Genomic DNA, 11,961 nt, shown 5'->3' with positions numbered 1-11,961 from the left:
GCGGACTTGGAGGCCGGTGTGGTCTTCTGTGTCTGACTCTTGGCGGACTTCTTGGCCCGCTTCTCGGATGCAGCGAGGAGTGGACGCTCAGGAGTAGGAGGAGCAGCGGCAGCAGGAGGAGCAGGCTGCTGCTGTTTCTGACTCTTCTTGGCCCGCTTCTCAGTGAGGAGTGGAGGCTCAGGAGACGCAGGAGGAGCAGCGGCAGCAGGAGGAGCAGGCTGCCGTTTCTGACTCTTCTTGGCAGACTTCTTGGCCCGCTGCCCAGATTCAGCGAGGAGTGGAGGCCCAGGAGACGCAGGAGGAGCAGCGGCAGGAGGAAGAGCAGCGGCAGGAGGAGCAGGCTGTGGCTGGCTGGTGGACAGCTCGTCAGCTGGCTTCCCTTGACTACTCTCAAAGGTGACGAGGGCATCTAGCATGATGTCATCGTCATCACACCACGACGCGCAGGATGGAGCAGCGGCAGCAGCCGACGGAGTGGCTGTAGGAGGAGCAGATGGAGTGGCCGCAGCAGCAGACGGAGTGGCAGCAGGACGAGCGGCGCCCGACTGAGACTTCTGTGAAATACAGGTAGGTATCAGCTTTATGTTTTCTGTTATGCATCACATGTTACAGTGTTATTAGGAGAATTAGGACAACTCAACAAGCATACCTCTTTCTCCAAAATGTACGCCCGGAAGCGCTTGAGGGACTTAGTGGTGATGTCACCCTCCTTTTTAAGCAGCCACTGCTTCACAGCGGCATGAGCATCCCGCGCCTTCTTTCTTTCTTGTTCACTCCCAGCTTGTGGGTCAGCCTGGTGGCGTGTATGCAGGCTGTACCAGCTCCACATTTCAAGGAAGGTGAAGGACTTGAACTGCCCCTGGCCGTAAATGGCCCGATCCACGTTGACCTCAAGGTGACAAGAGACGGGGGGGAACAGCGTCACATAGCTCATCAGGCTGTCCTTCAGCCACCCGTCATTGATGGGAGTTTTTCTCTTTGGGTCCTGGGTCTCCTCCAAGTGGCGGTCAAGAACACTGAAACACACACACACACACGTCATGGTTAGTTTAAGAAACGGACAACTGTACGCTGTTTGGTTTGGTTTTCTTCAATGTTTTCTGCAATGTACTTACTATTTGATGTAGCCGACATCATTTTCGACCAGCCACTTGAAGCTCCTCCCAAAGTACCAGCCGAATGTCAGAACCAGTTGTCCCAGGTACTGGGCCTCCGTAGGGTTGTCAATGTGACAGCGCTTTTTTGCTGGAGACAAAAAAAAACCATTTTGAACATTTTATTACCTTAGTGAGCAAGCCAGCAAAAGCTCTACTGCAGTGCATTAGGTTGTCATTATGCCATGATGTTACCTTCTCTGTAGGCCGTCTTTGGCTCCCGCAGCAGCTTGTTAACACTCAGGCTTTTGCCCTGCGCGGCCTTGGCCTCTTTTGAGGCCCGTAGCATGCATTGTTGCCTCTCTACTGGCACGCTAGTGTCCAGTATCTCTAACACTGGCAGCAGTGGATCCATATCTGACATTGGTAACAGTCAATTAACATTAAAACATTAAAACCATTATGCTTTACTTGTCATTATGCTTTACTCATCACTTGGTAACAGTCAATTAACATTAAAACATTAAAATCATTATGCTTTACTTTACGTTAGTCAACATATAACCAGTGCGCACTCTCATTCTCCCTACTGAGAGCATCTCTCTCTAGCTGCTACTCAAGTTCCCGCAGCCTGAACAAGCGGCAGCTGCACTGTTCTCTAACTAAGGAAATATCAAGGAAATATACAATTTTGCACAATTTTATACACACCCCATTCGTAGTGTGGCTTAAATGTCCATTTTTTATCATTTCTATGTAGTTTTACTTTCCCCCCCCCCCCCCCCCCCCAACTATGGCTTTCCCGCGCTAACCTGCTAACGAAATTGTCTTTGAAATTGGTCTAATTCACCAAGGAAAGCATAAAACCGAATTACAACGCAAACACTATAGAAAAAATGAATACCTACATAAATGAGATTAAACAAATTAAACCCTTAACTGAGCATGTCGAGCATGTAATAGCAGAGTTATAAATGCTATGCTGAGAAGATGCAGGATGCTAACGTTAACGTTAAGCTACATTGGATGCATGCATGCAGGTAGGCTAACCTTTCTTTCAAATTAAGTTATCATTCCTGTACTTAAACATTCATTTAGAAGGAATTAGCTTCATAATAGTCATTACCTTGCGGTATGTGTTTGTAGAATTTGATTGCTGTTTTGACTCGTCTTGCCGTTGCTTGGGTTCTCGTCCGTTGGGTCGATGAAAGGGTTTGCGCACCTGCCTGAAATGTTTTTATAGACAGTCTCGCTATCGGATTGGATATAAACGTAGACTCTGGCGCAATCGGAGGCTGACTATTAACTAACGTTAACGACCGCCAAAGATGAGTTCTGCTCTCTGGTATGTTCCAAGTCTACGATGAATGTAGACTCTGGGCCAATGACGAGCCAAAAGCGTAGCCCGCGAACTTGAGTCAGGCCCCTTTACTTTAACTGGTAGTCTACGTTGGCCGCCGCGATCGTAGACAGTTTGGCTCTCTGATTGGCTCAGAGTCTACAGTGAAGGTAGACTCTGGGCCAATCCGAGAACCAAACTGTCTACTGTACAACGTGGACTTAGCACTACGGTAGACAGCACGTCTGCCAAGCGAAAACATAACCGCCTCCTGGATCCAGACGGTAATCCGGATCACTCCCAAACTTTTTGAGTTATCTTGCGAACAAACAGATGAACAGACAAACAAACAAACAAACAAACAGACAAACAAACCCTGATGAAAACATAACCTCCTTGGCGGAGGTAATAACTATATAACAGCATGCACACACAAACCCACAAGAACTATATACAATATGCAAAATAACCATATCCAGCATGCACACGTACACAAATGCACAATAACTATATACAAGAACTATATACAATGTGTATGTGATTTTGGCCCATTCTTTTAAATAGATAGTCTTTTAATATTGAAGATTCCAGGGGTCCCTCTTGTAAATCCTGATCTTTAGGTAACTTCCAAAACTGTTCAATTGGATTTAAGTCAGGGCCTTGATTTCCTTTCTCTGAAACCAATTGAGAGTTTCCTTTGCTGAATGCGTTGGATCACTGTCCTGCTGGAAGGTCTAGCCATGTCTCATCCTCATTGTCCTGGTGGATGGCAAGATTCTCCCATAAAAAATGGCTCCATTCATCATTCCTTCAACTGTATGAAGTCTGACCGTACCATGAGATGAAAAACAGCCCCACACTGTGATGCCTCCACCTCCAAACTTCACTGTTGGTATGGTAGTTTAACAGTGATGCAGAGTGCCATTTCTCCTCCAAATATGGTGTGTAGTATGACATCCAAAGAGTTACATTTTGCTCTCAACTGACCAGAATACATTCTCTCAGTATTTCATAGGCTTGTCTAAATGTTGTGTAGCAAACTTTCAATGAGCTTCGACATGTTTTTCTTCAGTGATGGTCATGCGGGGTGAGCGTGCATAGAGGCCATGGCGGTGAAGTGCAATACCTATGATTTTCTCTGTAACAATTGAACCTGCTGCCTCCAAGTCTTTCTGGAGCTTTCTCCAAGTGGTCCTTGGCTCTTAGGCTACACTTCTGACTATCCTTCTGACTTCCTGGTCAGAAATCTTGTGAGGAGATCCTGTACATGGCCGATTGATGATGCAGTGATGTTCCTTCCACTTGCAGATAATGGCTCCAATACTGCTTACCTGATGATTCTGAAGTTTTGAAATGCATCTGTAACCAGTTCCATTGATATGTTTTGCAACAATAATGTTGCAAAGGTCTTGAAAGAGCTCTTTACTTTTACCCATCATGAAAAGTTTCTTGTGTGACAACTTGGTAACGAAAAACCTTTTTATAGCATATATATATATATATCAATATGTACTAACCCAGCTTATATTCATTTGCACAGATAGGAGGGATAATTACTCTCTAACTATGTATAGATTCCAGCTCGTTCCTTGCCATTCCTTGCCTTTGTGTACTGCTTTTTCTTAGCGTGTTCAATACTTTTTCCCTGTGCCATCAGGCTGGGTTCACCCAGCCTAGTCCATAGGCACCCGATATTGTTTAATTTTCCGATTGAGATATCCACGCTCTGGCTATTCTAAATGCAAAAATACATCAAACGCACAAACTAGATCCTAATAGAAAGCTGTTAGCTTCCCTAAGCTACAGGTAGGCTTATAAGGTAGGCCTATTTACAACATAAATTGTCAATAGGCTATGCTGGCGACAAAAATAAAATCTCCTTTGGAAACCAATGGCTTACGCCTTACAGTATTAAGCGGACTTAAACTGCCATATCCTATCCTTATTAGACGTTCTCTGCGGTAAACTACAGTCCTTGTAGGAAGCGTTTTTCCAACCCACTTTTAACTTCCAACAAAATTACGTCTCACTGCAACGATGCGCCATCTAGTGGACAAACGACTACTTATCGCCAATACTGGAAATGCAGCCATGATGATGATGATGATGATGACGGTTCGGGGGGCCCAGCACGGGGGGGGGGGGGGAGTGGCCCCTGGGGACGAAACAAAAATGTTCCGTATAAGTCTAGTGGGGCTACATACCCACCAAATTTCATGTACCCCGGTAGTTCGGTGTCCCGGGTATCGTGATTTTCAAAAAGCGCTTTAGCCTTGGCTATAAGAGCAAACCATGCATGCATTCATCACCAATGTGCGCTTCCCAATAAGAGATAATTGGAAAAGTTTATTTGCCTAATAGCGTTTCATTCATTAACCTATCTTCAGTTTTAGTTTAGCCTATGTTTCTAGGTCAAATTGCCAATGAGATTAACAATTCTGTTGCGCATAAGAAGCATTGGAGAGAAAATGGTGAGGGCGCAGCGCGCATAGTGCGACTTGTGCGCAATTTCGACTTGTGGCTTGTGACCATGTCTTGCAGACTATTTGCCCGTAAAGAAAAAAAATGATAATGATATCCAGTCCAGTCCAGAAGTCCAGTACCTCCCAATTATGGAGGGGTAATTCGCATTCTTCCTGAGCCTGCCACTCAGATGTGGCGCGCATGCAGGTGACTCCCCATTTTAAACTACTGCCGTCATCAATGCTTGTGAACATTCAAGTTAGAACGCAAGTTAGAATTAATAAATATCCACCTGAAAAACCTTGATCCGCACAAATCAACCAACCTGAATGATATTCTGAAAGCAAAACTGGATTAATGACTTGTCAGTGAAGCTGTCATCAAAATGTCCATCTGCCTTCATCTGATCAAAATGGTCCATCCAGAACTGGATACATTCACTACGCAAGGTACACCACCAGCGTTCGATTCTTTGATTGCCTGTGCTTGGACTCATAATTACAGAATCGGCTGAAATGACATCATCGGTGCCTCGCATGAAACTTTGCATTGTTGCAATGTGACTGTTCTCAGTTCCGTGATCTAACCTGACCTTAAGTGGACAACTCGCCGATGTCACAGCATCTAAGTAGTACCCAGCAATAATGCGTGGATCACTGTTGGTTTTGTATGCTTCAAGCCATATTATCTTTCGCGAGAAGCCATCTATGCAGCCACTGATGCAGACGCCGTACGGCTTCAGTTTATCGTATCCGTCTATATGCCACACATAATTCGGCCCACGACTGACATACACACGGCGTCTCAAGTGGTGTCTTGCTCGCAAATCTACGCCACCACCATCCATTAGTCTTAACATCAGACGGACAGTTTCTCGGTCCGTAGTTATGCCAGCCATCCAGCACTTCTGGTGCATCCATCTATAGCCATGCAATTGACCCGAAGTCTGGAGTTGCTGATGGATGAACTCTGCAACTTCAGCAACATCAGTTTTATTGCGCCGACGCCAGAGGTGCTTTCTTTGCAAGGTTCTCTGTAAAGTGCGGAGGCTTATTTCAATATTATGCTCTTCATGTAAAAGCGTTTGTATCTCATTGTTTGTAAAACCACGTCGAAAATAGTTTTCAATGATCGAATCCATCTTGAATGACCACGGAAATATAAGGGGCAAAGCTTTTCCTATTTAGTCATAGCGAAATATGTCAGAATAACGAGATAGGTATCTCAGAATAACGAGATACTATGTCACAATAACGAGATACTAATGACATAGTATCTCACAATAATGAGATATAATAGATCAGAATTTTTTTTTATGTGGCGCAAACGGGCTTCCATAGACAACAGCTCTTCAACTTTGGCCCGTTAAAATGTGTATGAACAGTCTAGCGACGCATTTCATCAAGGCCCATTTGGACATGTCAGTTATTTGCACCACTGGTTAGATGTAAAACAGCATTTCATTTCAGACTACTGTTACTTAATTTGTGCATTAACAATAACGTTTCAGACTACTGTTACTTAATTTGTGCATTGACAATAAAGTATTACATGAACTAAAGATGACTAAAATCTTATGTAGAAGAAGAAACATTCACAAAAAATCCATCCATCCAAAAATGACCTTTGTTTTTGATAGCTGTTGAAAACGGCATGGAACTGACAGATGTTTTTGTTCATAAATAAATAAATAAATAAATAAATAAATAAATAAATAAATAAATAACATTATGCTGATACCTTTTGCTTTTCCCAAATACAATGTAGCCTACAGGTGTAAGTGACCTTTCATCAATCCAGTTGCAATGGATAAACTGTGATGAACTGCCCTACCTGTGATTGTTTAGAGATTTTAAAGGTTTTATAACAATGCTACATCTTCTTTGGCTATTCTACAATCTATTCACCTTTTCAGCACTAGTAGGCTACTTTCTGTGCAGCCGCGCACACACACACACTCAGGCATGCCAAACAAGCATACACAAAAGTTTCAAGAGTGGGGGATGGAGTAAAATATGGAGACAAATTGAAGTGTGCTTTATTTTCGCGGGACGGATGTACAGGACTGAGCGGCGGTCATATTTTGTACCGCTATGCGGTACATCTAGTTTGGATGTGTGGTGGCTTTAACCACATAAAAACAAATTGAAATAACATGTTGTACTATAGAAACATTATATAATTCGAAACATGCATTATTCTAGCTATATTAATGGCATAGTGCATGCTATTTCCATAACCGCGAAATACGCGCATCACCATGACGGCAATGAGTGGTTAAAATCTAAAATAACACATACTTGAAGTACCATTCATGGTATGTTGTCAAATATTGAAGTTGTGGGAAGTTTACATAATTTAAGCTGTATGTTTCATTCGTCCCCCATGCTGTTTCATTTGTCCCAGCCAGGAGGGACGAATGAAACATAACGCACGTTCGACCTCTCCTTAAAACTCTTGAACGGTTTTGTTCAGAGCTGTAAATGCAACTGTATTTGACAGAGGACAGATGTAGGTTGCTAGTGACAAAATATTAACTTTCAGTGTTTTACAATGTCTTTGTAAATTTACGTTTCATTAAAAAGTGTTTCATTTGTCCCGGTTCTCCATCAGCCTCGGCATTGCTCCTGACCGTCCATCTATCTCGGCACAGGTCCTCGGGTCAGCACACCTCTGCGACGCAACTTAGAGGTATGACTTCATCAGCGCGCAGCGTATGCAAATAATAACAAAGAAATGGAACAGTGATGGGTGTGTGGGTAGAAGGCGTGAGATGAGATGAGGATGGGGAAAAAGTGAGAGTGAGGGGGGGGGGGGGGGGGATGAAGATTCACCTCCAGCTATCTGATGCATGTTTTAATGGAAATGTTCACGGCCGCCTTATAAAAAAACGCAAACGAGAGAGACACGTTCAAGTCGTACCTACGCCGGTGCAGCGACCTGGCTTTTAATAGTCTGTGGAGATGCCTCTCGCTAATAATGAATCCCTCCAATGCCAGGCTTTTCAAAATGTCTTTGTATTTCATTCCCAGCCTAAAATAGCACTACCATACTATCCCTGTCCATTGATTGACAGCGACTGTAACTGTTTGTCCAGTGCACAGCCTATAGGCCTACCTATTTCGTGGGAACGAATTAATATTTCGTGGCCACAAATTACCTATTTTGTGGGAACGAATTAATATTTTGTGGCCACAAATTAGTACTTTGTGGGAACGAATTGCTATTTCGTGGCCACAACTTATTATTTTGTGGGAACGAATTGCTATTTCGTGGCCACAACTTATTATTTTTTTTCCCCATGACATATCCGGGGCTCCGTACCTTAATTAATACTAATGTCTGTAGAAAATTTCATGCGAATAGCCTCACTGGAAGTATACTATAAAAAAATTCCCCCGCTGTATAGCCTATAGGTTTAGAGTCTCTGAAAGCACAGTTTCTAACATTCTGAGATCCTGGCTACCTGTGATGGCAACAATTTTAAAATCTGTTATTAAGTGGCCAACAAAGGGTGCCGTCCTTAAAAATATGCCCAAAAGATTCAGGAAACATTTCAAGAGATGTCGATGTATAATTGACTGTACAGAGATTTTCATGGAGAGACCTAGCAACTTGACAGCTAGAGCTCAGACCTGGTCCAACTTCAAACATAATAATACGGTTAAGTACCTGGTGGGAATAACTCCTGCAGGGGCAGTTTCATTCCTGTCCAAAGGATGGGGTGGGAGAGTGTCGGATAAACAAATAACACTGGAATCAAAATTTTTGGACCTTGTAGAGCCAATGGATGAATATTTAGCAGACAGGGGATTCTTAATAAGAGACGAACTAAAGGAAAGAGTCAGTTACCTGCATGTGAAATAGACTCATCAAGATGACTGTCACGTGTGAGAATACATGTAGAAAGAGTTATAAGCCGATGGAAGAGTTTCAAAATGTTGCATTCTATCATTCCAGTTTCCCAAGTGAGCCTTTTGGATGATATGGTGATAGTTTGTGGTGCCCTTACGAATTTCTGCAAATCTGTAGTGCCCAGATAAAATATGTGTATGTATGTATGGTCCCTGGTCTTCTGACCACCAGGGAGAGTTGTAACAAATGTATTGTGCCGGTAAAAGGATGAACTCAGAACAGTAATGCTTTTTTAGTCTTTCGCTTTTAAAGTGCTCCTTTTGGAGAAACCTTTCATACTATAAGCTTTTTTGTAGATTGTGATAACTGTGATGCTATTTGCACTGTTATGATTGTTGTATGATTGATGATTAGATGGAAATAATCACCAAATAGAACTTGGATTGAATTACTGTGTCTTCATTTAATGTACAGCAAATTACCAAATGTCAATTGAAATGAATAAATTACATTACATTACAAATTACATGAAATGAATAAATGTCAATTTCAACAACAGTTACTGTATTTCATTCAGATAGATACATAACATCAAAGAAAATGTATTAATGCATTGTCTAGAAATAGAAACATATAAACAAGTGCTGGTATTGTTATTTTGACTGGGACAACTGACTCAGCTAATGTTATAGGCTATACAAAGCTTGGGCCAGGCGATTTAATAAAATGACTAGGTATACATTGTAAAATTAGTTTTAGCTAAGAACACAAGGCAGGCACAGACACCCAAATAGTCAGTGAGGAGTCAGTCAATCAAACATTTATTACATATTATTACACAAGTATTAATTCTAAATATGAAATAGTTTGTACAAAGATATCTTGACATATTTACAGATTTAATGAATTAGAAACATGAAAACATGACATCTTAATTATGAGTAACCTTTTTAAGTTTCCTGCATTGTTGTTGTACATTTTTGTGGCTTAACTCCCTATTTTTGAATTTCAGTGCATACTGCACACGGACACTGACAAATGTACAGACAAGTTTTGATTGGTAAACTTTTGTACGTTGCTTGACTGTAAATGGCCTGGTTGATTTTAGAGCATTTTTCTCTCGTCATTTTTTTGTCATTGAATACTTCCCGAAATACACATTCAAAATTGCAGGAATAGATCTGTGAGCCGAAATCTGCTTGTGTAGTGTTGTATGCTTTGTGGTGGATAAATAAATGTGCTGGGTCATTAATGTGTTTTTCAGTGGACACGAGTACACTTCTGCATGTGTCACACTCATGTGCAGTTACACAGCGACGACACAGATAACCAGCAATGTAGGCTAGAGTGTTCTGCTCAGGGATGTCAAGGTAGACACTGGTGTATGGCGTGCTTTTTGTTTGTTGCAAGTTAGAATGTGCAGATCTTAATTTACACTGTGATGTCTTGCCTATGTCTTTCAGTGTTGAGACATATTTGTCAGTGTCTGGGACACAGTTGGCCCCAACAACTGGTCTGATTAGTTCTGCCACCATGACCATCCTCAGTGCACACCTGAACTCCTTTGCCGAAGGGTTATCACGACAACCACCTTTCCTCCTCACTGTAGCAAACAGATTTTCGACGATGTCCTGATTTAATCTGGAGGTGAACATATATTGCAGCTTGTGAGTGGACTGTAGGTGGTCCCACAGCTGACAGAAGCTATAGCAAGTAACCATCCTTTGATGAAAAGGACACTTTTTGATCCCACTACCTCTAAGTTTTTAAGGACTGGAATGCATGCCTCAAAGAATTTCAAATGGCCAGATTTGTGTGAGAGTGGGCGCTTAAGTGGTTTTGTGTCCCTGAAAAACCTGCCATTAAAGGAGTCGAACAAGCTATCTATGAGTTAAATAAACTCGGCTGTATGAACAGCTTCTCCAGGGATTTTGCCTAAGGCCATGTAGGTATAAAGACCTGCTGCAACAGGGTGGCTCAGTACCTGGGCTGCTTTGTTTACCCTCATCTTTGAGAAGCTGTTTAGTTGAAAATGGCCTTTTGTTAATTTTGGTGCCTTTCGAATTGGCAATTGGGAATCGAATTCAAAAAACTTCCGGAGGTACGACCACCTTATAGTTTTGGGTGTTTGCTGTTTAATCCGAAATGTATACTTTTCAAGATTTGACCTTGTGTTTTTCAGCAGGTGTGGCGGATCATGCAATGCAAAGATTGTTTTCTTAAGCATGTACAAAGAAAGGCTGCTCAGGGGTGATGCCTAGCAGCTTAAAAAGCGAGACATTACCTGACCCCTGGTCACAGACCACAACTTAGGCCTATTGCCCTAATTTTATCCAAACACTCTTTTAGAAGAGCCTGTAAAATGTGTGCTGGGGCCGCATCTTTAGAAAGGAAATACCCCACAGGCTGCTTCCACTTCCCAGTCAAACCTCTAACCATAAACACCAAAGCATGGTTTGCCATACGCGCCGTCTTTCCCTGGGAGCCAAAATCTTCGAATCCCTCCACACTGTCACTACTGATGTTGTATGACAAGCCTGATCTTAAGCTCATCTCATCGAACGTTACCACGCACAGTCAGTCCTGTTCATGTTCGGTCATGTCATTGTCACGACTGGCTAAGCTAATTTTACCTTGTTAAGACACTGCTGTAATTCCTGCACTTTTTTTTTCAATCTAAATGTCCTTAGCCGTTCTTTCTTTAAAGCCCCCCTGTGTAACATTTTCAGTTGTTTGTTAACAAAATCAACATTTACCATTCATAAATGTGGCCTCATTCATGTTTAATTACCACCACCACCAATTCGAAGCATGCCTATTGGCCTAGAAATACACATTTAAATCTACATAGCACAGGGTCGACTAGCCGTGTACGTGCGCCATGTTAAAATACCGGTGGCCAGCAAGGGACATAATATGCGAATACATATTCTATATATACAGTCTATGGTACACACCGTTTACTAAAAAGAAAGGTTTTGGACAACTCACTCCTTGACTGGCATGATGGCAGCGAGCAGAAAACCCAAGTGAGTTTCATTGAGTTCATGTGTAGACACACTGATGATACTTCGATGGAAGTTTCATGTTGTGTCGAGCCTCTTAGTGTTTTAAAAATAGCGATTTTGACGCGATCATGTATCAAAAAATAGTTCCCATTCAAAACTCCATTTGACCCAAAAACACGGACAAGCTTGAAAGTGGCGCTTC

The 11,961-nt window shown here is 42.3% G+C and overlaps 1 protein-coding gene across 1 annotated transcript in view; it reads right to left on the bottom strand.

Annotated features, from left to right (window-relative positions):
- Positions 1-11,704, bottom strand: part of LOC121704885 — a 16,501-nt gene extending 4,797 nt beyond the window's left edge. Inside the window, exons 1-8 of the mRNA XM_042085425.1 lie at positions 11,693-11,704; positions 9,826-9,834; positions 9,421-9,426; positions 2,221-2,940; positions 1,350-1,511; positions 1,116-1,245; positions 650-1,016; positions 1-554 (exon numbers count right to left, since the gene is read on the bottom strand). The exon at positions 1-554 is cut by the window's left edge and continues 382 nt beyond it. Coding sequence (XP_041941359.1) covers positions 1-554; positions 650-1,016; positions 1,116-1,245; positions 1,350-1,509 — 1,211 coding nt within the window. The 5' untranslated portion in view covers positions 1,510-1,511; positions 2,221-2,940; positions 9,421-9,426; positions 9,826-9,834; positions 11,693-11,704. The remainder of the gene's footprint in view (positions 555-649; positions 1,017-1,115; positions 1,246-1,349; positions 1,512-2,220; positions 2,941-9,420; positions 9,427-9,825; positions 9,835-11,692) is intronic.
- Positions 11,705-11,961: the final 257 nt, after the last annotated feature.

This window comes from Alosa sapidissima, chromosome 3 (genome assembly GCF_018492685.1).
Source record: "Alosa sapidissima isolate fAloSap1 chromosome 3, fAloSap1.pri, whole genome shotgun sequence".
Classification (NCBI taxonomy): Eukaryota; Metazoa; Chordata; class Actinopteri; order Clupeiformes; family Clupeidae; genus Alosa; species Alosa sapidissima.
Note: the sequence above shows the minus strand (reverse complement) of the source record. Positions and strands in the feature narration are given on the sequence as shown.